This window comes from Anabrus simplex, chromosome 2 (assembly GCF_040414725.1).
Source record: "Anabrus simplex isolate iqAnaSimp1 chromosome 2, ASM4041472v1, whole genome shotgun sequence".
In the NCBI taxonomy this organism is placed as follows: domain Eukaryota; kingdom Metazoa; phylum Arthropoda; class Insecta; order Orthoptera; family Tettigoniidae; genus Anabrus; species Anabrus simplex.
The window spans coordinates 671,017,096-671,043,959 of record NC_090266.1 but is presented as its reverse complement, the minus strand read 5'-3'; the positions used below and the strand labels follow the sequence as shown (position 1 = coordinate 671,043,959).

The 26,864-nt window shown below is 38.1% G+C and overlaps 1 protein-coding gene across 3 annotated transcripts in view; it reads right to left on the bottom strand.

The window, feature by feature from the left end:
• LOC136864349 (protein trapped in endoderm-1) overlaps positions 1 to 26,864 on the bottom strand; it is a 379,889-nt gene that overhangs the window by 25,425 nt on the left and 327,600 nt on the right. Inside the window, exons 5-6 of one of the 3 annotated variants that reach the window (XR_010859295.2) lie at positions 6,242 to 6,398; positions 305 to 661 (exon numbers count right to left, since the gene is read on the bottom strand). Coding sequence is in view for 2 of the 3 variants with exons in the window: in XM_067141228.2 (XP_066997329.1) it covers positions 392 to 661; positions 6,242 to 6,398 (427 nt within the window). In the remaining variant the exon portion in view is untranslated. The remainder of the gene's footprint in view (positions 1 to 304; positions 662 to 6,241; positions 6,399 to 26,864) is intronic. The other 2 variants (XM_067141228.2, XM_067141229.2) reach the window with 2 other exon arrangements.

Below are 26,864 nucleotides of genomic sequence, written 5' to 3'. Positions count from 1 at the left end.
CCTGAAATGCTGGCAATGACCATATCTTGTGTTTTGGTAGTGTCTTACTCTTTAGAGTAATCTGGTTTCATAGATAATATTACTGAATGAATTTGAGCATTCTTTGATGTAAAATTTGGAAAGGTTACAGTACCCTCAAACTACAAAGTTGGGTTCTATGAAGGTGGTTGAATGATAATGACCATCTTTTAATATACTGTATCATAAAATTTATATATTGTAATTAAATAACAAATTACCGTAAAGGAAATGTGCTAGAATGTGTGCATCTAATTTCTACATAAAAAGAAGAGTAGATACTTACTCTGGATTGAAATTTCAAATGATACTTTAAGTGCTAACCAGTAACAATATTAATTAGGACATCTATTTAGTCCCCATTTGCACGTACCACTTTAACTTTGTCCGAGGTGGCATTATATTGGACCATATCTGTGTTGCAAGTCTTCCCTGAACCTGAATGAGAATGAGAAAAGAAAAGGCTGCCACCAATGGCAGCCCGTTGACAAGTACCTCCTTGTGGATTGCTTCGGGTGCAGCACAATAGATTCCTATAAGCAGCTCGATACTGTCTGTTACTTCCTGCATAGATGAAAGGATTCACCACACTGGATGCCCATGCAAGGACGGATGCTAGCACATGAATGGTAGGGAAACTGATCTATAAAAATAAACAATACACACTATTTTGTAGATAAACAAAACCAAAATTTAATTAAAAATACACTTTACATCCATGCAAAAATTATTTGTATTCCTTTCATAAAATAAAATGAAATAAAAATCAATTGAACATATAAACGTTAATATTATGGTTAAAATCTGTGAGTATATTAACAAAATATTGGGTTAGTGAATCAATGCTTCTTGAATTTTCTAAAAGATAATACTTTCAAATACCTCAAGATTCAGTCTACCAGTAGTTAGATATTACAGTATATTAGGTTTTTAGGTTTGGGCCATTTCTTTACTTGAAACTATACCTACATTATCTGGCGAAATCCTCTGACATGGATATAAACTCAATTTTGCACAATCTGACATTTTTGACTTTCTTAAAAAAGTATTAATATAACTTATGATAGTGTTAGGTGTTATCACATATTAGCTCCTTTCACTAATTGTAGCATGGAAATTTTAATACAGCTAAGTGCCATTTTAAGTAGTGTAAACGGATTGGTCGATGGGGGGTTCATAGTTACAAAATTATGATAGAACATAATGAATGTGCTAGTACGTGCGTGCATGCATGGCTGTTATTATAAGGACACTGATACAAGTGAATTACCGTATGTTGATATTCAGATTGCAGTACAGGACAAAATCTTATATTAAAATACAGAACAAGAACAGTACGATCAAGGTCAACAGTTTTACATTGAATGGTATGTACACTTTACAATCTAAAATCCAACTTTTGAGGCTTCTTTGAAAATATATATAAAAAGATCTGTTGATTTTACAATTATGTCTCTGCGAATTTTTATTTAGTATATTGTTTATTGTCAGTTTCTGTTTATTTTATTTTTGTAAAAATCTATGGTGTTTTCTAACCCCCAGTAACTCCCCACTGGCTATACCCCTGGCCATTTTCATGAATTTTTAGTTTTGCATGTCAAAATGATCTACGTACCAAGGCCAATGTATCCGAAGACTGGCTGACCACCATGCCTCCAACAAGTAGTTCATATTCCTGCCCTGAGATTATGCTGCATGTATGTCCTGTACATATGGAAGATATTATGAGTAGAATTTTGTAAATAATATCAATTTATTAAGGATGAGCTGTGTGTTTAATAGAAAAGTTGTTAGTGTAATTTGTATAATACTATATTTTAGGAAAATGTCTTCTTCTCTTGTTAATTTAAAATTTGGTGCTTGCTAATAATGTATTTCTGGGTACCATTTGTCACCTAAGTAGACACCTCATTTACAAATAAAGTGATTTTGATTTGATTTGATTTCTAAATCAGCAATATGCCATGTGTACTCATATCTTGTATATTGTCCACCTGATGATCTTAGAAGTGTTCCACCTTCCTTTCCTAATGCATTCAACAATGTATTATTCAAGACAGTGTGTTGTGTTGTGTTGTGTTGTGTTGTGTTGTGTTGTGTTGTGTTGTGTTGTGTTATTATAACTTTTGGATTCATGTCCATGACACATCTGATGCAATCATGTGTTAATGGTATGAGGGTAAAGGATCGAGAGGAGGCAATGAAATAGCATCTGCTCTCCTTCATGCATTCAGTGACATACTGGTGAATGTGGCAAACAACTACTGAGTAGGTCTAATAAATAACTGCATGTTAGTGTTCCTATACTTATTCCTTGTTGAGGTGGACTTGTATGAACAGATTGATCATAAATTTCTTCAAGTTGGACACAGCTTTTCTGCTTTGGATCGTGACTTTGTACCAATAGAAAAGAGGTGGAAAAACGGTAAGTGCCAAGAGATGGATCATATAGAGGCTGTAATAAAAGAAGGTAGGCCCTCTAGACCTTTTTAAAAAAAACATTACGTGTTAGGGGCAGATTTGTAGACTTTGATGCAGCAGCAAAGAATCTTCAGATTAGTACAAGTTCATAGGACCAATAGAGGTGTTATTTGATGAAAAGAAGTTGTCACCGGGCGAGTTTGCCATGTGGTTAGGGGCAGCAGCTGTAAGCTTGCATCGAGGAGATAGTGGGTTCGAACCCCACTGTCGGCAGCCCTGAAGATGGTTTTCTGTGGTTTCCCATTTTTACACCAGGCAATTGCTGGGGCTGTACCTTAATTAAGGCCACAGCCGCTTCCTTCCCACTCCTAGGCCTTTCCTATCCCATCCTCACCTTAAGACCTATCTATGTTGGTGCAACGTAAAAGCAAATTCTAAATTAAAAAATTAAAAAAAAGCAGTTTAGGCAAAATTGAGGACTGGATGCAACACTGTATTTTATGCACAGGAGTTAAAATGGAGGATTTTATCAACATGGAATTTCAACATTTTTGTGATCATTCAGAATTAAGTGCTAATAAGGAAAAGGATTTGCTAAAAATGATGGACTATATTCGTCCAGAAAATAGGCAGTTTTACCTAAATGTTATTGTAAACTAAATACTGTAACTTCCAATGTTTATTAACATATTCACTTCTGTTAGCCACAATATTTAATATTCCTTCAAGGTGGTTTGTGATTGCTATCGAAATGCATGTATAGCATGAATAAGCTTTTGTAGGAGGGCAAGTTTACATGTGATGTAAGATGTTTAGGAATATAATATTGTGTTATATCATACATGAATGAATAAAATACCTCATCATATAAAGTAAAAGGTTTGGCACATAGCTTATTTTGATTTCTTTGATATCACATATATTCTTTTCTCAGTCATTGCCTGACTCAAGGTTTTGAAATTCATTTTATATGCGTATCTTTGACACAAGTTTTATATCTAGGTTTTTCATAACAATAAATAGTATAAGTTCAAAATAAAACAGTTTTTCTTCAATAACTCAAATGTATTATTTTGGCACTTAGTTGGTTTATAACTTCCATGGTACAATTATGTGGGAGGGAAAGGAACAACAAGAAATAAAAGAGAAGAAGGACAGACAGACATCTTTTGGTATTCTAGAGCTGGATGATTGGTTGAGATAAAAGATGAAGTACTTAGTTTTTAGTTTTAGATTTTAGTTTTAGTTTACATGTGATGTAAGATGTTTATTTATTTATTTATTTATTTATTTATTTATTTATTTATTTATTTATTTATTTATTTATTTATTTATTGATGTCTTTATTTGTGGCGAAGTTAGGGCTCTTGGCCCTCTCTTACACTTAACCTCATTATGCGGCTTAATACTGAATACAAACTTAATATTCAAACTTAACAAACTGTATATAATATAATAATAATATAACTTAATATAGACTAAAACTAAAAGATTGCATCCTAAGTCTAAAATTAGAAAAATAAATTCAATAACTACTCTAGGTGGAATTCATATAATATAACAGTAATTTAAGTAAACTTTTGGGAACTATTTGCTCCAGACATTCACTCACACATTCACACATAATTACATGATATAGCCTACGTATTCAAGAGGAAATCTTTAGACTGTCTTTTGAAGGTAATTAATGAGGAGCAATTTCTAATTTCAGGGGGTAAAGCATTCCATATTCTAGCGCCCGACACAAGGAAAGAATTACTGAAGGCAGATGTATGATGTGGAGGTATTGCAATTGTTGACCCAGATCGCGTGTCACGGTCATGAAAGGAAGATAGAAAACGGAAATTACTGGAGAGATATTCAGGTATATTTTCAGTCAAGAGTTGATAGATAAGGGTTGATACATGGTAATTTCTCTGCTGCTCTACTTTTAACCAAGAAAGTTGTGCATAAAAAGGGGATACATGCGAGGCAAAATTCAATGAAAAAATAAATCTAATGCAGGAGTTTAAAGCTCTCTGCAGTTTCTTATTTTGTTCACTGGTAGCATCCAGCAATTCAACATCACAATAGTTAAAAATTGGAAGTATCAATGTTTGAACCAGTTTTATTTTTAAGTTGAGAGGTAATACGGTCTGGTGAATCTTAAGGGGATGAAGTGATGAATGATCTTTCCTGCATACGTTAGTGACATGCTCATCCCAGTTTTAAGTTTCATTTATAGTGACTCCAAGGCTTTTTACTGATTTACAGAATGGGATAGCAACGCCATTTAATTGAATGACTGGAATTTGTAGACTGTGTAAATGGGCAAGCAGTTTTCTCTGCCCTAGTATGATAGCTTGTGTTTTCGTTGGGTTGATGGAGAGAGAATTCTCAGGTATATAATATTGTGTTATATCATACATGAATGAATAAAATACCTCATCATATAAATATATAAAAAAATCAACAAGATTGGATTCAACTTCTTAATGCTCACATTTTTTTCATGCCTGGTTTGTGTAGGTGGTTGATTGCTGCATATGTGGACACTTTGTTCTCATATATTTAACCACCTTTGACATACTGAACCAAGATAATAGTAGCGAAGTGTTTCAATAAGGTTCAGTTTATCCAAGATAACCAAGAGAACACATGATAACATTCTACTTTTATATGAATAATTTAGAAATTCATTGAATCAAAATCATTGTACGGACTGGAGTGACCAAGCGTCTTAACATGCTATGTGTATGGAGCCAAGCTCTGCATTCGGGAGACGAATGGGTTCAAACCCCACCGTCTGCTGCCCTGAGAATAGTTCTGTGTGGTTCCCCAATTTCAATTTCAGTCAAATGCTGGGAAAGATTCTATTCGTGTGCCACAGATGATTCCTTCCACCTCCTTGCCCAATTTCATTCACCATCATCCATTTCATCTTCATTAGTTCCTCGAATGAGGATGAGTCAGGAAAGGCATCTGGCCATCAAGACTTCTTCTCTTTAGCATTTAGCCTGCTTCATGGCAGGGTCTGCTACTTTGCACTTTGCTTCACTGATGTCTGACCAGGTTTATCCTGCTATAGAAAGGGGCAGACTGTACGACCAGTGACTCCACACCAAGTGTCAGGCAGCGGAAAACAACGTTATCTTCCAGGGTGAATGAGCTTTTGTAGGAGGGCAAGTTTACATGTGATGTAAGATGTTTAGGAATATAATATTGTGTTATATCATACATGAATGAATAAAATACCTCATCATATAAATATATAAAAAAATCAACAAGTATGGATTCAACTTCTTAACGCTCACATTTTTTTCATGCCCGGTTTGTGTAGGTGGTTGATGGCTGCATATGCGGACACTTTGTTCTCATATATTTAACCACTTTTGACATACTGAACCAAGATAATAGTAGCTAAATATTTAGCCACCCAATACCAATACAACTGGGATAATGAGAAGTCAAAACACACTTGTCTGATGAAAATTACATCCATACAAATTATACTAACACAATATATTGCAAAACAGAGAGAAAGTTAATTTGAGTATACAGAGTAAAAATCATTGGCTACAAATCTAGCTACTAATCTATAAAGGTTATTAAGATGATTTGGAAATAATATCTTCAATTAGGGACTAATTATGCAGCCAAGGCTTCTATTTATTAAGGGGAACTGAAATGTCACCTGGCCTGTGAATAAAGGAGTAATCTTCCCCCTTACACCTGGAGAAAGTAACACACATAGGTGGTTTCCTCATTTTATTCCCCCCCCCCCCCAGAACATATGTGACAGAGAAAGAACAAGAAAACAAACCTCATCATCAATGACATTCACCAACATCAGAGGAAGAAAGCAAAGTAGGAAACAGCAGAAGATAATGAGCATCAAGCGAGTGAGCCGGATGTCTTCACGTCTCGGTAAAAACTGAGCTGTGGAAGGTGTAATGCTCACTTGTTTAGGAATCACTGGGCTGCAAAAAGAAAGAAAATTATTATTAATAATAATAACAACAACAACAACAACAACAACAACAACAACAACAACAACAACAACAATAATAATAATAATAATAATAATAATAATAATAATAATAATAATAATAATAATAATAATAATAATAATAATAATAATAATCTGTGAAATAAACTTGACCGTCATGTACACTCATGTTCATAAAAACCTGAACACCTTGAAAGACTAGAGATGGAAAGTTCGTATTCACAGGACATGTGCATTAGTATGTTCTGAAGAAATGATTAACACTTGAACCATGTCAGCCCTCAGGTTCAAGGTCCACATCGATATCTAGGCGCCCTATCACCGACCGGTTGAATGTGCCTGCGGCTCTCGTTGTCACTATAAACCAAAGGTAATGGATCAGTGTGACCTGAGCAGACGTGCAGGATGCCTCACAGATGTATGCGAGAACCGTACCATCAATTGAGTGAGTTTGAAAGAGGATGCATTATATTGGCATGAGAGAATGTGATGCATCCATCCGGGAAATTGCTGCTTGTATGGGGCGACGTGTTTTGGCAGTGCAACGGGTGTGTACAGATTGGTTCACAGAAGGCCGTAGAACACAACGAGATGGGTCTGGTGGCACCACTAAGACACCCCCCCCCCCACCCGAGAAGATCAACGCCTCATCCAAATGGCACTGGAGGACAGATGTGCGTCCTCCTTGGCTCTGGCGCAACAGTGGAGCAGTGTAACACATCATGCACTATCAGGAGAGACAGTCCATCACCGTTTATTACGGTCTGGGTTACCGGCGCGTCGTCCACTTCTCCACCTACCTTTGACTAATGTGCATAAACATGCTAGATTGCAATGGTGTATGGAACAACGTCACTGGGGATAGGAATGACAGCAGATAGTGTTTTTGGACAAATCCAGGTTCTGTTTGTTTGAAAATGATGGCCGCATTTTGGTTCGCCAGAGATAGGGGGAGAGGCATCACATTGACTGCATTCGCACAAGACATACAGCGCCAACTCAAGGCCTCATGGGGTAGGGTGCTATTGGGTACAACCACAAATCACAGTTGGTGCGTGTCTAGGGTACTGTGACCAGTTTGACCTACGTGAATGACATCCTGCGACCTGTAGCCATACCCTTTCTGCATGACACCCCAGACTCCATTTCAGCAGGACAATCTACGACCACATGTTGTTGGCTGAACACGTGCCTTCTTGTTGTCACAGGATGTCAGACTGTTGCCCTGACCCACCCGATCACCGGACTTGTCGCCAATTAAAAATGTGTGGGATATGGTGAAACAACGGGTGCGGCGCTGTGACCCAATGCCAACCACGAAAGATGAACTGTGGAACCAGGTGAATGCAGCACGTATGGCTATACTCCAGAACACCATTCGTGCCTTATTCGCGTTGATGCCATCATGCATGGAACAAGTTATCAGTGCCTTTGGAGGACCCAGTGCCTACTAGGCAACAGGACACATGCTGAACCTATGTGACTGAAATGCTAATCGTTTCTGCAGAACATACTAATGAACATGTCCTGTGAATATGAACTTCCTATCTCTAGTTTTTTAAGGTGTTCTGTTTTTTTCTGAACATGAGTGTACTTGTTTGACTTAACACAAACACATCAACTCCTCCTCATGGCTTTCTCTTATGGTAATATTTGTGAAGCATCTTGTCTTTTAGGTTCTTGCTCTATCTTCCTTGTAAGCCTTTTGATGAAAATTTAGTACTGATGCACTGAGGTTGCTATGCCTGGTCAACTGAGTTATTCCTCAATACTTGCCAACAATTTTTATTGTAGTTCTACTGGAGCTTCTAACTTATTACATGATCTTCGGGCCAGATCTCCAGTGTCATTTGTTAAGTAGTACAGGGTGGTACTAAATTCTCAGAGTTGCAGTGTATGCACGCATTACAAGGTCCTTGTAATGACACTTAAAATTATTTTCATTGTTTTTGTTGGTTTGTCTATGCTAATGCAATTCATTGCTGATGTCCATTATTAGGTAGAACACCAGAGGGAAGATGGGGAACACAGAGATATTACATAGGAAGGGGAGGTGAGAGGAAAGAGAAAGTTAGGGAAGGGAAACTTAGAGTAGAGGGTAGGAAGAGGAAAGTGGAACAGGGTGGTGAGAGGGAGAGAAAAGAGGAGGAATTAGGCAGAAGTCAGGGAACATAAGAGAGACCAGCAGAGGAGGGGATCTAATGAAGTGGATGGGAGTGAGGCTCTTGCCATGCGAGACTCCATTGTTAAGTACATGAAGCAAGTGTGTGGAGGACAGAGAACCAGGATAGAGTGTTATTCAGGAATTAGGTTAAGACAGATGTTGAGGAAGGTAGAAAGGAAGGAGGAGGGAGCAGAGACTTTTATCAGTAAGTACTGTGTAGGAGGGATACTGACTGGGAGGAGATCAAAAATTTAAATGAAAGGTATTTGATAGGGTAGATCATGGGAGACTACTGGCAAAAATGAGTGCAATTGGACTAGACAAAAGAGTGACTGAATGGGTTGCTATATTTCTAGAAAATAGATCTCAGAGAATTAGAGTAGGCATAGCTTTATCTGACCCTGTAATAATTAAGAGGGGAATTCCTCAAGGCAGTATTATTGGACCTTTATATTTTCTTATATATATATATATGCGTGTGTGCATAAGAAAAGGGACCTCTTCTCGGTCAACAGTTCACAAAATAATTGTAAAAATCTACTCAAGGGAGTAAAAAGTCTAAATTTTATTTTTGATACCTATATATTGCTTAGACTGTCATCTACTCACTGCATGACTTTTAAAGCCCTCTGACAATAATCACTGCTGATACATGAGGTTTATTTAATACTAAGAAAAAGGACCACTTTTCGCATTGTAAGCGAGGCTCCACACACTTACTCGCTCATGCTCATAGCTGCACGAGCATAAGATATGATGACTTGGATATCTTATCTTATGATAAATAAACCCTAGCTGGGCACTTTCAATAAAGGTAATAGGCTTCACAAAAAAATTAGACCGTGAATAATATCTGTTGGTAGGCTAATTTTCGTTGAAAAAAATTCTATGTTAGAATGTAAACGCCAGTGTAACTTCCAAATAGTTTAGTAGTAATTTGTGTCACAAAGTAACCAAAATTTTAAACGGCTCAACTGAAAAGTTACGAAACCTTATGCTGTAACATTACATACTAATTTAAGGTCTTAATTCCTTTTGGAGGCATTCAGTTCAGAGATAAGGATTTTTTTCATATTATGTTATTCTGTACAGAGTAATAAATAAGTTACAAGATTGTGGGAAACTGCAAAATTACCTCAATAATGTTGTGAGATGGATAGTAGGCAATGGTATGATGATAAACGGGGTTAAAAGTCAGGTTGTGAGTTTCACAAATAGGAAAAGTCCTCTCAGTTTTAATTACTTAGTTGATGGGGTGAAAGTTCCTTTTGGGGATCATTGTAAGTACCTGCTATAGGTGTTAATATAAGGAAAGATCTTCACTGGGGTAATCACATAAACAGTATTGTAAATAACGGGTACAGATCTCTGCACATGGTTATGAGGGTGTTTAGGGGTTGTAGTAAGGATGTAAAGGAGAGAGAATATAAGTCTCTGGTAAGACCCCAACTAGTGTATGGTTCCAATATATGGGACCCTCACCAGGATTACTTGATTCAAGAACTGGAAAAAATCCAAATAAAAGCAGCTTGATTTCTTCTGGGAGATTTTTGACAAAAGAGTAGCGTTACAAAAATGTTTCAAAGTCTGGGTTGGGAAGATTTGGGAGAAAGGAGATGAGCTGCTCGACTAAGTGGTATGTTACAAGTAATGAAAATCATTTTTGGTCCGTACTGAAAGTATCATATAATATATAAGTTACAAGAAAATATGTACCGTATGATTTTGCCACCTATTGAGTACAAATACAGTACCGTATGTTAATATATAAGTTAAAACATTTTAACTTATATGTTAACATTCTGTATATTTTAACATGTAAGTTAAAATGTTTTAATTTATATGTTAACATCCTGTATTTGTATTGTATAGGTGGCAAAATAATAAATATTTTCTTGTAAGTTATACATTATAAGTGGTATGTTCCAATCTGTCAATGGAGAGATGGCATGGAATGACATTAGTAGACAAATAAGTTTGAGTGGTGTCTTTAAAAGTAGGAAAGATCGCAATATGAAGATAAAGTTGGAATTCAAGAGGACAAATTGGGGCAAATATTTATTTATAGAAAGGGGAGTTAGGGATTGGAATAACTTACCAAGGCAGATGTTTGGTAGGGAATCTGACACCTGGGTGACTATCCTAAAGGCAGATCAGCATGGATGGATGGATGGACGGACGGACGGATGGACAGACTTCATTTCAAGATACTAGAATCATTCCGCATTGACGGTTTTCACTTTACAAAAGAAATTTAATATGCCCTCCTATTCAATACATACACATCTCTATCATTAGATGGAGTAATAATAATGATACATGTTTCAACTCATTTGAGCCATCTTCAGTAAAAAAAAGGAGTTAAAATTATTTACATAATTGATGCTAAAAAGTGTTAAAACATAATGAAGAACAGAATGGAAACAAACGAGATATGATGGAATTATAACAATAAGTGATTATGGCGAGGTTGTGGACTTTTTAGTCTAAAACGTGCAGTCTGTTACAATTAAAAAACGAGGATGAATTCACCGCGCTAAAATTTAAAATGACTGTCTTCATTAATTCACCATCACAAATAGTTAAGAGGGCGGCAAAAACTTGAGAAACTATGTTCGAGATTGTTACTACTCCTACCACTACTCTAACACATTAATCTCCTTCACACAATATACATTACATTTGTTGAGCACCATTTGTTGCAAGAAACAACAGAATTCGGTGAGCATGCCTCTTATCTCAATTATCTCAAGGTGTAAGGTGATAAACTCACACATCTGGGAATATACAGGAATATGGATCAGGACAATGGTAGATTACGTTTGCATTTCCACAATTGAGGATTGTACTTGGAAATAGAATCACTTATTATAATTAAAATAAAATTGAGTTTATGACTATAATTTACATCACAATGAACAAGCATTGCCGTATTTTAATTTAACAAAAAATATATACCCAGTGCGATTCGTTGTTACAATCAAATAGAAAATGTAATCTAAATAAAAAAAATTATTGGCATGAACTTGAAGTGAAATATATGGCCGCTGATTACATTCTTCTTCATGTTATTAAAGCGTAACATGTCGGATGCTGTAATTACCTTATGGTGCACACACCACTGTTGAACTTGAAATTCCTGGAAAAACCACTGAGTTGAAGTCAGAAGTAGTCTGCTGTAATCTTTTATGTAACCTGGAGTTGATCTACATTTCCTTCCCGAGTGTAGTGACCTCCAATGCGGTTACGTCCACTCAATAGGTTGTAGGAAATTGGAAAATATTATTGAAATACATTGTGAAGTCCATCCTCACAAGTAGATGATGTTTCACTATCAGCATAATACCAGTCTCTACTCAGATCCAACCACCACTCGCAGACCTCTTTGACGATTCTAAGATCTCTTGAAAAACACCTCTTAGCACTGCTTCCTTCACTTCTTAGCTCTCACCACCACTCTTAGACATATAACCACTTCTTCCTAGATCACTGACCATCACTCTTCCTTCTTCTCACCACTGTTGCATCGACTTTTATAACCTCGGTAGCTGGCGAATACAGACACTTGGTCGAAATCACGTGCCCACGCACTGATGTCATCAGTCATGTGTCATATTAGCTTGCCCACGCGGACTACCGATGACTACCCTGCATGTGTCAGCGGAAAATCTACTTGCTCAATACAGTCTCCGTTAAACATAGCCTCGATTGCAAAATAATATGCCAGCTCATCTGGCCAGAGTTACAAGCCACAGCATGACTATTTGAAACCAACAAATCTTCACTTATTATTATACAGAATAATTACAAACAAAATTCACCTAACCTATGATTAAATAAAATAATATGTGTGATACCTAATTATATTACAGAATAAATGATGAAAAACAGAATATAAAATCTAATGAATCGGGTCAATTAATGATAATAATAATAAAAAATGATGAATGAAATCTGTAACCCTGTTGTACGGTTACAAGAAGAAAACAAGTGCCAGGTAAAATGTATGTGACACATAGTGGAAACTGCCAATGAAGTTCAAATTTATTAAATGGTTGGCCTGACCTTCTCAAATTTAGCGGTCCTGTTCTCACTGATCGTGTCTAATGTTGGCTCAGCAATGTTTCCCTTATTTTTAAATAGTCAAGAGGGCAACCAAAAATTGAGAAACTATGTTTGAGAAGATAACAAATGCCAGGTAAAATGTATGTGACACATAGTGGAAACTGCCAATGAAGTTCATATTTTTTTGCTAGTGGCTTTACGTTGCACCGACACACATAGGTCTTATGGCGACGATGGGATAGGAAAGGCCTAGGAGTGGGAAGGAAGTGGCCGTAGCGCTAATTAAGGTACAGCCCCAGCATTTGCCTGGTGTGAAAATGGGAAACCACAGAAAACCATCTTCAGGGCTGCCGACAGTGGGATTCGAACCCAATATCTCCCGGATGCAAGCTCACAGCCGCACGGCCAACTCACCCGGTCCAATGAAGTTCAAATTTATTAAATAGTTGTCCTCTCGAACGGCCTGACCTTCTCAAATTTAACAGTCCAGTTCTCACTGATAATATCTATTGTTGGTTCAGCTGTGTTTGGGGTCAGGCCATACTATTTAATAAATTTGAACTTTATTGGCGGTTTCCACTGTGTGTCACATACATTTTGCCTGGCACTTGTTTTCTTCTCAAACATAGTTTCTCAAGTTTTTGCCGCCCTCTTAACTATTTGTGATGGTGACTCAACGAAGACAGACTGTCATTTTAAATTTTAGCACAGTAATTCATCCTCATTTTTTAATTGTAACAGACTGCATGTTTTAGACTAAAAGGTCCATAACCTCGCCATAATCACTTATTGTTTTAATTCCGTCATGTCTCATTTGTTTTCATTCTGTTCTTCATTATGTTTTAACACATTTTTAGCATCAATTATGTAAATAAGTTTAATCCATATTTCAGTGAAGATGGCTCAAACGAGTTGAAACATGTATGACTATTATTACTCCATCTAATGATTGAGATGTGTATGTATTGAATAGGACATAATCAATTTCCTTTGTAAAGCAGATAGTCTTCACTTGAACTATAGTGGTATATATTAGTTAGATGGTTTGTTGAAAAGTGTTATAGAGAGGTACATTCAGGGAAATGAGGTGGACTAGGGAGCAGTGATGAGAGTGCAGGAAGCTGTAAGTCAAGTAAGGATGACACAGTTAAATAGTGTTAGTCCAGAAGTATGGTAAGGGAAGGAATAGAATTAAGTAATTTACTATATATATATAGACTATATATATATTTACCACAAGAGTTGAATCATGGCTAAGGAGAGATATTGAAAATGAAAATCCACAGCCTGTTTCCATAATTCGACTGGGTCAGGAATGGAATGAATGAAGACCCCATCTAGCAGCGAGGATAGGAATTGTGCTGGCTGCCGAAGCATGTTGCACTCCTCTGGGGCAATGATTAATGAATGACAGATGAAATGAAATGATATTGGAGCGTGTTGTTGGAATGAAATATGACAGGGAAAACCAGAGTACCCAGAGAAAAACCTGTCCTGCCTCCACTTTGTCCAGCACAAATCCCACATGGAGTGACTGGGATTTGAACCGCAGAACCCTGTAGTGAGAGACCTTCGCGCTGCCACCTGAGCCACGGAGGCTCCTTTAAGAGAGATATTATGGATGCAAAAAATTTTCTCCTGGAACTGGAGTGTTTACCCTAAAGGCAGAATAGAATCGAAAGGAAGGGGGAGTATTCATACTGGTGAAAGAAGAATTTGTAAGCTATGAAAAAGTTAAGGATGCAAAACAAAAAATTCTAGGTGTAAGGTTCATTTCTAAAGATAATAATCAACTTGATGTTTTTGGGATGTACAGACCTCGAAAGGGTGATGCTGATGGAGAATTCTTTGATAAGATAATCAGGTAAGTGAAGAATAATACAGAAAGGAATGTGATTTTAACAGATTATCTCAGTTAACCAAAGGCTAACTAGGAAGGTAATACAAATGATAGAAAGCATGACCAACAAATCGTATATGAGTTAATCTGGGAATGACAGCTGAATCAGGAATTGATGGAATCAACTAGAGGGAAGAATATTCTAGATGTGGTGTTGATAAAACCAGGTGAGCTCTACAGAGAAACTGAAGTGATAAATGGAATAAGTAATCAAGAAGTTCTTTTAGTTGTAGATAAAAATAAATGCAATAGAAGGAAAGATTGTAAATGTAGAACTATTAAGCAGTACATTTGGTTAAGGCAGAGTTTTCAAAAAGTCATTCTGATAGTTGGAAATTATAAATAAACATGTAAACAGCCTATGGGATGGGTTTAAGGCAATTGTTGAGGAGTGTGAAAAAGGTGAAAGAATTGTTAAAGAACCACAAGAAATAGAGTTAGGAATAGTTGTGGATGTAAGGAGAAATTGAAGAAACTTCCAAAGAAATTGTATTTAGCATAAATGTCAGATATGGATAACACGATGGCAAGCATTATTGGCAATAATATGAATTTTAGTGAAAAAATGGAAGGAGGAAACAGACCTCCGAGCTGACAGGAACGCGCCATAGCAAGTATGCTACTGTGACAATGGCTGAAACTCACGGTGTATTTGATGCTGATTTCTTGGCATGCCCCTCAAGCCGGTCTTAAGCCATGTGGAGATTTAGCAAAACTGCCTCTCAAAGCCAGTCCATGAAGTAGTCTGACTGGCTAAATTCAGTAGCTGATAAAATTACAATGGCATAATATATCGAACTATTTCTTTCAAATTATTATCAGTATGATCAACCCTCTAATGCTCATATGCCTGGCTCACATTGTTTCTGACCACTCTGTATATGTGAGAATTTACAGAAGGCTTGAAGTATTTAGTCAGCAGTTTATAAAGATAGTTTTGACATAAAGGATAATGTCAAGGTTGAGGACGTGACTGTACTAGTGAAGTACTATCATTTATCTATGGCAATAAAAATATTTACAATGAAGTTACAAAAGTTGAAAGCCAGAAAAGTGCTAGAATTGATAAGATTTCTGGGGATGTACTAAAGCCTATGGATTGGGTTATAGTACCATATCCGAAGTGCTTATTTGATGACTAAATGCATGAAGATGTACCAATCAATGAATGGAAAATTGCTATAGTATCCCTGGTGTACAAAGTATGGGGAAATAAAACTTTTTTTCTGATTATATTAGACATGTCTGCAAAACTACTAACTGGTTTGAAAGAAGTCAGTTGGAGTTTAGGAAAGGTTATTCCAGTGAGGCTTAATTTTCGAGATTCCAGTAACATATAGCAGATATTTTAGATTCAGGAGATCAAGTGGACTGTATCACTACTGAAATATTCAAGGCTTTTGATAGGGTAGGTCATGGGAGATACTGATAAAAATGAGGACTTTTGGACTAGTCAAAAGAGTGACTGAATGGTGGATAAATTTCTAGAAAATAGAACTCAGAGAATTAGAGTAGGTGAAACATTACCTGGTTCTGTGGATGAAAATAGGAAGGTTCCACAAGGCAGTATTGTTTACCCTCTATGATTTTTTTTTTTTTTACAAGTTGCTTTACAATGCACTGACACAGATAGATCTTACGGCGATGATGGGACAGGAAAGGGAAGGAAGCGGTCACGGCCTTAATTAAAGTACTGAGCCCTTATTGAAGTGCTCATTTAATTGATCACTCATTTATTGAGAGTACAGTGAATATTTCATTTTATTGAATCTTGCAGTGACCAAGGCATAGGTTTCACAGTTTTGACAGGAAGCTTGGCACCGAGGGTCTATTTGTTTGCAAGCTATATTCAGAAAGAGGGGTTGTTGCATAACGCACCCAACCTTCACTTGCATGCTCGAAACAAGGAAATGATGGAAGATAATGGCATAGACCAACGGACCACATTTTGGAAGCCTGGCACAAGGCTAGAATATCATACGACATGAGTTTAAAGTGACGCGATGATATGAACAAAATATTGGCTATACATTGGTTAAAGCAAGAGATGTGCCCTGAATGAGCATAGGACAGCATCTGTGGAGGCAAATTAATAAAAGTGACCAGCGCGTGGGTTAGCTACCCTATTCGGCTGGAGTCTTTGAAGTAGTAATATTGTGAGAAGAAGCGCCTACTTACTGCGAGTGCGGAGTTAGAGAAGTCATGTATTATGAGTCTGGATCGTGTGGGGACTTTCTAACATTAGCTCAATACGCTCAGACTTCACTTAATTACTCACGATTTAGGAGCAAGGTAAGAATATTTGTAGGCATGGGGGCTTGTAAGATCAGTATCGAGATAATAACTTTATTTTTACGCACTAACATTTCTGGGTGGAATTGAACTTGATAAATTTGACATTTTAGTTTCTTCAAATTTCAGATGGAAAGAACAGTTTTGATATGAACATTTACGTGCATAGTTGCCTGCCTATTTCAAGTTTAAACCTGGGTGGAGTGAAGTGGATTTTCCTAGGACATGAACGCCACAGTTTCTAGTCCAGCATATGTGTACTGTTTCCAAATGTAGAGCTGTGACATAATACAGGTGAAGTGTGAAGCAAGTGGGAAAATTGACATAGCTACGGTGTTGGATAACTGGAGAGTTGTCGCGCGGCTGAATGGGAACTGATTTTCACTGTCATGGGAAATTACCCCACCTGTTGTAAATACTAACTGGCAGGTTGTATTGACCCAGTTGTAATACCGTGAATGAACGAAATCTGTTAAAGAAACTATTTAAAATAGTTTATGTTGGGTCCACCTTGTCAATACACTTTTAATGATTGAAAATTATTTATTTTATCATACATTATTGAGAGTAAAGTGAATATTTCATTTTACTGAATCTTGATAAAAGCGTATTGACAAGGTGGACCCAATATAAACTATTTTAAATAGTTTCTTTAATAGATCTAGACAGGTCAATACAAGATCAAATAAAATACCTGTTATGGTTAAGTTTATCAACAATGAACGGAATGTTATAGTCAAGGTCCGAACCAGCAGAAACAGGAAGACGACGGGAACATGATTTCTATGCCATGGTGGAGAACCACGGACTGAATGAGTTCCAGTGTGAAGGCATCACCATAAATACGGCTGGCTAGAAGGATTGGGAGTTTAATGTAGCCAAGGGGATAGGTAAGTTTTTTATTATTTAATATCAGTAGGTTTAGCTGTTGGTTGGAAGGATTACACCCTATTTCACTAATGTAAGGAAGCTTGTGTATTTAAATGTGAATAACTGTAAAGTATATGTGGACTGATTGCATGAGGTCACAGCTTGCTTTCCCTTTTATTGTGATTTTATAGCTGAGTGGTTAATGTTGTTTTTTTTTTTTTTTTTTTTTGTTTTTTTTTTAATTCTTAAAGTCAGATTCTTGCTTTTAGCCTTGTTTTAGAGTTTGCTTTCCTTAGATGTTTGGCATGCAGTGAACGTCTTGGGGCTTAAATCTAAATGTAAAAGGGATTTAATATAAAGTCAGGAAGAACTAGATTCATTAGATAATGGGATTTCAAAGTGTACGAGAACATGCCGTCACGTTTTCTCCGATTTATTGCATGAAATGTGGATGAGAATGTGTGTGCTGCTGGAGCATGCATCCACGACCTTTGTTAGCGTCATCTTCATGATTATTTGAAGGTAAATAAATATGAGTGTACTTTGTGGCGTCGAGAGCTTCTCATTATGGGTGTGAATTTGTGATTGGTTCACAATTTCCTCGATCATAGTTTCATATTCCAAGATCCAAATATTAGAATCAGTTTTCTTTAAATCTTCTTCTTTGTATTGTTATTGTATGAGTAAAGAACTGGAATCACAGATAAGGCTGTTTGTAGATGATGTCATACTGTACAGAGCAGGGCCTCTCAAATGCCCAAAATCTCACGCGTGCAAATCGAGGCGCAAGAGCTCCATGCACTGTGCGTCGCTCCCGCTCGGCACGGCTCGGACCAACGCTTTGTCTATGGGCTACTCGGCTAAGATTGGCTCAACTCGGCTCAATTTGGCTCGGATTTGGAGCGCTACGCAGCAAGTGAGGAAGAGGGAGGCAGGGGGAGCGAGCGAGACAAGCGTGGGGAAAGAGAGAGACCGTGCTATTGCTCCAAATCGAGGAGTGGGGGCCTGCACTCTGGTCAACCAAGCGAAGTCGTCTTTTGCACCGTGCACAGTGCATGCACCAAGCGCATGCACCCTGAGAGGCTCTGGTATAGAGTAAAAAAAATGACAGGATTGTGAGCTACTGGGAAATGACATCAGCAATGTTGCAAGATGTACAACATACAATGGTGTAATCGTAAATGGGGTGAAATGTCAGGTTGCAAGTTTCACCAAGTGGAGAAGTCCTCTCAGATTTAATTACTGTATTGATGGGGTGAAAGTACCTCATGGGGATCACTGTAAGTACCTAGGTGTTAATATAAGGAAAGATCTTCATTGGGTTATTCACATCCAAGGTTGTAAATAATGATAACAGATCTTAGGCAAGTAGTGATTGCAGCTTTCAAGTGAGGCAATAACCAAGCACAAGTTGGAAAAGACTTTGGCCTTTCTAGACAAATTGTAAATGTTTGGAACAGAGTCTACAACAATCGTGGAACACTTATACCCTTTAGAGTCTCGAGTCCATAGTTTTGAAGCAAAACATGAAAGCTTCCATAGGTGCACTATCTAGGAACCCAACATGATATTTTCACGAAGAAAATTTTTTCTGCAGTTTTCTGTACTCGGGAGGGTATGCATCACATTTGATACATTGGATCTGTACCAAGACCATCTGCACAAAAGAAAATATATTTTGTTTAAAACATAATTTACTGTAAGGCCAAATATATAAGTTTTCATGTTACAAAACAAATTAAAATTTTTATGAAAGTATTTCAGTCCCATTTTTATAACTTCTTAGTAAAATTTACACATATTATAATTTAGCATCATCATCTTCATCTTCATCATCTCAAGGAAGTTCTCGTGTTTGAATATCTGTTTCATTCACACACTTTTAGATCTCCACCAATAACCTCATCAAAATTTTGATTTTTGGATCAGAAATACAACCTGTGACAATAAAGTTTGGTGAATGAAGTCAGAACGGTCAATCCGGCAACACTGGCGACACACAACACTGCACCTGCACAGCAGCAGGTTTTGACCACCTGCTCCCAACGTTGTTCAGTTGAGCATCATGTGTGTGCCGTGTAAGACTGTTTGACACAGTGCGTGTTGATTGCGTTGGTTCTGAATTGCGAACAGGAACATGAACGACCAAAAGATCAATGTACAGTTTTCTTTTAAGCTTGGCAAGACACCGAAAGAAATGCATGCGATGCTGGTATGTGTTTATGAAGATCAAGCACTGTCCTTGAAGTGTGTGTACGAGTGGTTTGCCTGTTTTCGAGGAGGCTGGGAAAGTGTTTCTGACAACCCCCATAGTGGAAGACCGGCGACTGCCATCAGTGACAAAAACATTGAGAAGGTGAGGACATTAATCACGGACGATCGGCGATTAACTGTGCGCATGATAGCGGATGAACTGCAGATTAACTGTGAATCTGTGTGACAAATCATTACCCAGAAGTTAGGGAAGAGGAAAACGTGTTCTCGTCTTGTGCCACATCACTTGACTGACTGACGATCAGAAGCAGGCATGTTTAGAGGCTTCACAGGATTTTGTCGAAACGGCAGATGTGACAACAAATTTCTTGAACTGTATCGTCACTGAGGATGAAACCTGGTGTCTCAAGTACGACCCTGAAACGAAACAGCAAAGCATGGAATGGGTTCTCTGGGAACCCCTCTTTGGAAAAAGGTCAGAGCCGAAAAGTCACGCATCAAAACGATGCTCATCACCTTTTTTGATATTCAAGGCATTAACCACAAGGAATTTCTACCTGAGGGAACGACGTTGAATGCTGCATGGTACATTGAAATTTTGACCCGTTTCATAAAACGTCTATGCAGGGTACGTCCCCAGTACACACAACAAGGTTCATGGTTTTTTGTTCATGACAATGCTTGCCCACACACAGCCAATATCATCAAACAGTTCTTGGCAAAAAAAAGGGTGTGGTGCAACTTGAACATCCCCCATACTCGCCAGATCTCAATCCTCCAGACTTCTTCCTATTCCCATGACTCAAACTCACTTTGAAAGGAAAGAGATTTGATGATATTCCTGACATCCAACGAAACATGTCGAGGCTTTTGAACACAATCCCAAAGGAAGCCTTCTTGCAATGTTTCCAGGACATTTATCGCCGATCTCAGCAGTGCATAGTTATGAGAGGGGACTATTTTGAAGGACAGTAAGGTCACTGTCGTGCATTGTTCATGTATGTTGATAGTACAGGACTATTCACCAAACTTTATTGTCACAGGTTGTAGATCAATCAATTTTTGAAACATGATGAAGTTGGCAATTCGTTTTTATGAAGTAAACATATATATCAATGCAGAGTTTGACCTAGATTTGCTCCAGATTATAATGACACTGATTTTCACTCCCATATTGACAACAGTACCATCACAACCAAGAGCTATAAGTTGAGAAAGAGATATTTCACTGGTTGTAATGAAATCCACTATACAATTTTAATTTTTTGCTGAGCCACTTAGCCACATCACATACCCACATACTCCATATACATGGGACCAAGTTCTTCTAAGAGTACTATATGCTCTTCTATTACATTTTTTTGGTGCAAATGGGTTTTTCTTCTTTTCTTCCTTTCTTCCATCAAAATAAATGCCTGAATTGTGATTGTTTTCCTGAGTAATGATTCCAAGATCCTGAAGTACAGTAGAAGCGATAATAGCAGCTTATCTGTCAGACACTCTAATTTTGTCTCAAGCAATAGCTAGATTTGGTAACTGTGGTCATGTTTACTTTGATTTTGAAGTAGAAAACTTCTCTGCAGAATGGAACTTAGGGGCATCAACATCATATTCGTAGCCATCACTGATGTCATTGTCATCCTCATTGTTATTAACCCCGATATTCTCATCTTTGAAAGAAGTAGCACATGTTGAGTTTTTCTATTTCTGATAACCTCTGTTTTAATAATAATGTTATTGTTCTTTATGTCCCACTTCATAATTATGAAGAATAATACAAACTTCACTACTGTCTTTTGAACAACATGTTTGGATTAGTTATCTTCATCAAGTGACTTTTGGGACAAAGATACTTAATGCCTTGTGTCCATTACCAATATTGCAGTTAGAAAGTCATTTATGTGTGATATGGTTGATTAGTGCATGAGCTTTGAATTATGTCTGTTCATTGAGATGGTGGTGCTCTAAGATAAAGCAGGCCTACCTCGTTATTTTTAATATTTATTGTTCTAGAGAATTGAGGCTGTGTTTATTGAGGTGATTGTGGAATTTCCTTCTTTGTGTTGACGTCTGTGTTCATGTCCTCTGTCTACTATGTGGTTGCCAAATGCACATTCCATGTTATATTTGAATATTCTGAGGTGTTCGGTATATATTGTTTTGGAATAATGAGAGGTGTATCAAATACAGTATTTGGGTATTCACTGCATATGAGTATGTAAACAGTGGCACATAGCATACTTGCCATTTATAAACAAATTGTTCATCTCTCCTTTTGAAAGCCTACTTGTCTTGGTATCTTAGGTAATCCTCTCGTAGCTAACTGCTGGTACAGTATTACTGAGGTGACACTTGTCTTCCATTCATTTCTTATCAAGTTTAATTCTGTTTGTCTGGTTAATGAACTATTTGTCACTAAGACTTAGTAACTGGGCTCCAAAGGTAACTATGTCAGAGGATAATCATGAGGTAGGCCTAGGCTAGATAATGCACAGGTAAGTAAACATCTCAGATTTCAAAATGAAAAACTGGTACACTTTGTTGCATGTGCACAAAAAAATTTTCTACCACAGGAGTATTGTATAAACCAAGTGAGTTGGCCATGTGGTTAGGGTCCTGAAGCTGTGAGTTTGCATTCGGGAGATGGTGAATTCAAATCCCACCATTGCACGGTCTGCAGTTTCCCGATCTAGCTGGACAAAATAATTATTTTTCAATTTCTTGACATAGGCCAAAATGTATACTGACATGTTCTTGACTGTGCAAGGAATGTTGGGATGCATGACATTTAAGTCTTCGCCAGCTATTTGTTATGACTAGATAGCATAAACAAACACCAACTGCTTTGCTGGAAGATTTTTTCAGTTGCAGTACAGTTGACCTTGTTAACAGACCTGCAAGTGATACTAAGTGAGTGATCTTTGTATGTGGAAGGCATGGAAATAAATAATACAGGTATGTAGTTTTGCATGAGGTGAAAATCAATGTTGTCGACAGTAGTTTGACCCGTGTAAAGGAATTATGAATGGCTGGCTGGAAATTTAAATTCTCTAGAAGAAATATGCAACTCTCTACCCTTTCAAGGGGAGTTGTACCTGAGCCAAGTATGGGTAGAAGGGGGCACCTAGGAAATTATTTATTGATAACAATACTAAAGTAAAAGAAGGAAAGTGCAATCACTGGTGCACAACACTGCTCTGTAATTGCTTCTATTGATGGATTACACTAACTTTTTTAGTTTTCAATTTTGTAATAAGGTGGATAAATATTGCAGTTGCAAGTTTCGGCCTGAGACTGAACAAGTTTGTACTGATGTACAGTCAGTCTGGCAATGAGTAAAAGTGCCATTGCCTCTTCATCACTATACTGGACAGCATTTGATTAAGAGCTTGATTCCCTCATTTTTCTTTTTCTTCTTTTTTTTTTTTTGATCCTGTGAGGGACTCTGATGAAAGATCTTTAAAAATTTCTGCAGCATCTCTATTTCCAGCTATTTGTAAGTTAGATTCTTCAGCAAACATTTCATCTGCTCTGGTGTTTTGTAGCAATGATTGCACCTTCCTTCTTTTCTTTTTCTTTTGGCACTGCTGTAAATACACTGACTGACAGAGCAAATGCAACACCAAGGAGGAGTGGTTCGAAAGGGATGAAAGTTGGGGAAAAAACAGAGTCGGCACGGAAGAATAATTGATGTTTATTTCAAACCGATATGCAGGTTACACAATGCGCACGGCATCAACTCAGTAGGATGTAGGACCACCGTGAGCGGCGATGCGCGCAGAAACACGTCGAGGTACAGAGTCAATAAGAGTACGGATGGTGTCCTGAGGGATGGTTCTCCATTCTTTGACAACCATTTGCCACAGTTGGTCGTCCGTACGAGGCTGGGGCAGAGTTTGCAAACGGCGTCCAATGAGATCCCACACGTGTTCGATTGGTGAGAGATCCGGAGAGTACGCTGGCCATGGAAGCATCTGTACACCTCGTAGAACCTGTTGGGAGATGCGAGCAGTGTGTGGGCGGGCATTATCCTGCTGAAACAGAGCATTGGGCAGCCCCTGAAGGTACGGGAGTGCCACCGGCCGCAGCACATGCTGCACGTAGCGGTGGGCATTTAACGTGCCTTGAATACGCACTAGAGGTGACGTGGAATCATACGCAATAGCGCCCCAAACCATGATGCCGCGTTGTCTAGCGGTAGGGCGCTCCACAGTTACTGCCGGATTTGACCTTTCTCCACGCCGACGCCACACTCGTCTGCGGTGACTATCACTGACAGAACAGAAGCGTGACTCATCGGAGAACACGACGTTCCGCCATTCCCTCATCCAAGTCGCTCTAGCCCGGCACCATACCAGGCGTGCACGTCTATGCTGTGGAGTCAATGGTAGTCTTCTGAGCGGACGCCGGGAGTGCAGGCCTCCTTCAACCAATCGACGGGAAATTGTTCTGGTCGATATTGGAACAGCCAGGGTGTCTTGCACATGCTGAAGAATGGCGGTTGACGTGGCGTGCGGGGCTGCCACCGCTTGGCGGCGGATGCGCCGATCCTCGCGTGCTGACGTCACTCGGGCTGCGCCTGGACCCCTCGCACGTGCCACATGTCCCTGCGCCAACCATCTTCGCCACAGGCGCTGCACCGTGGACACATCCCTATGGGTATCGGCTGCGATTTGATGAAGCGACCAACCTGCCCTTCTCAGCCCGATCACCATACCCCTCGTAAAATCGTCCGTCTGCCGGAAATGCCTCCGTTGACGGCGGCCTGGCATTCTTAGCTATACACGTGTCCTGTGGCACACAACAACACGTTCTACAATGACTGTCGGCTGAGAAATCACGGTACGAAGTGGACCATTCGCCAACGCCGTGTCCCATTTATCGTTCGCTACGTGCGCAGCACAGCGGCGCATTTCACACCATGAGCATACCTCAGTGATGTCAGTCTACCCTGCAATTGGCATAAATTTCTGACCACTCCTTCTTGGTGTTGCATTTGCTCTGTCAGTCAGTGTAATAAATTCCTAGGATGTCGTCCCATTCTACCCATAAAACTCTCCTTGAAATATTATAGCTTCAAAGTTGGGTATTTCTTCCTACAAAATTTCATTTCCACCCTGCCATTCAGAAGTCCTTTCTCAAAATCTGCCACTCTGCCCGTGACATATGTCCATCACAGGAGAACTTTATCTGAAAACACCCTAATGTTTTCTTTAAGATTCTACTCCAGATTACCTGAAATACCTTGTATTCTTAAATGAAGTACTGTATCTGAAAATTTCATCTCTCCTTGACTCTACGCTTTCCAGTAACAAACTCGAAAGTGATGCATCCTGGGCAGCCTATGTGGCATCGTTGAAATAAATTGATTTCTCTTATTAATGCAAATAAGCAAAGAAACTAAACACATATTTCAAAAATTTAGAAGTTCATGGATACAGTCATATATGGTTTCAATATGGTCAAATGGAGTCTTCTTTTATAACTCTATTTGAAGTTAGCGTTATGAAAATAATAATCTTACGTTCACATCTTACAATGTGAACTTCTTTATGAGGGTTAAACTACTGTTAAGAACAATGGTTTTCATCTCATGCAAAACTACATACCTGTATTATTTATTTCAATACCTTCCACATACAAAGATCACTCACGTCTGTTAATCAAAGTATCAACTTGACAATATTAAGATCATCAGTTTAATGGTCAGTGCAGGATGTACGATCTCAGACTTCTTTGTAAAGTTCTGCAAGGACTTCCATCTGGACAATGCCTTTGTTCTAAGTATTTCAAGTAGTGCTCTTAAAGGCTCAACTGCAATATTATGCAACCATTTCAATAGACCCCAAACTAAAAATGGCTTTTTATGATTTTCCAAGCTCTCATATTACTAATTATAAAATTGTAGTGATCAACAGGCTTTATCTTATGGCAATCCCTGAAAGGGATATTGTTTGTTCTCAAGCAATAAAAATTAAAAAATTAAATAAACAAGGCCAGCTGTACTGCTACTGAAAAACGACAACAAACACGCGAAGCAGTTGGGGTTTGTTTATGCTATCTAGCCATAACAAAAGAGTTGCTGAAAACTTATAAATCATGCATTCCAACATTCCTTGTACAGTCAAGAACATAAATTAGTACACATTTTGGTCCAAGTCAAGAAGTCGAAAAATTATTTTTGTCCAGTAGATCACAAAAATTGCACACGGCGCTTTGGCAGCCCTGAAAATGGTTTTCTGTGGCTTCCCATTTTCACACCAGGCAATTGCTGGGGCTGTACCATGGCTGCTACATTCCCAATCCTAGTTCTTTCCCATGCTTGCATTGATACATACATTTGATGTAGGTATTAGTGTGATGTTTAACCACTAGCAAAAGAGAAAAATGTTATAAGGTGGGGCTATATTTAAATGGTATTTAAAAGGTATATTGTATTGGCTAGGCTTATTATTATTATCATGATTAGACATCATCCTTGGAATGATGTAGGATATTTTCTAAATGAAAATTAATGAAATTGGCTAATTTTATTTATTTTCAAATTTAGCTCAGAATGTTAAGAAGACTGCTTACTGGTACATTTAATTTTACAAAAATGATGATATTGTATCATTGTGAAGTAAACCTGGTGTTATTGTTACCCTCAATATTAGCTATATATGGGCCAGTCACATCCCTCAGCTTCAGATAAATTTGTTGACTAGGGGGCTGAGGAACTAGCATATTTTCCATAAGAGTGAACAGCTTTCAAAAGATCAAAAATCATACATGGATATCTCAGCTCCTGCATCCCAGTTAGATTTTAATGGGACACCAGAATTTTTTCAATCACTTCCTACTGATCTGCATTTAGGGCAGTTACCACCCAGGTGGCAGATACTCTATCTGTTGTTTCCCTAGCCTTTTCTTGAATGATTTAAAAGAAATTG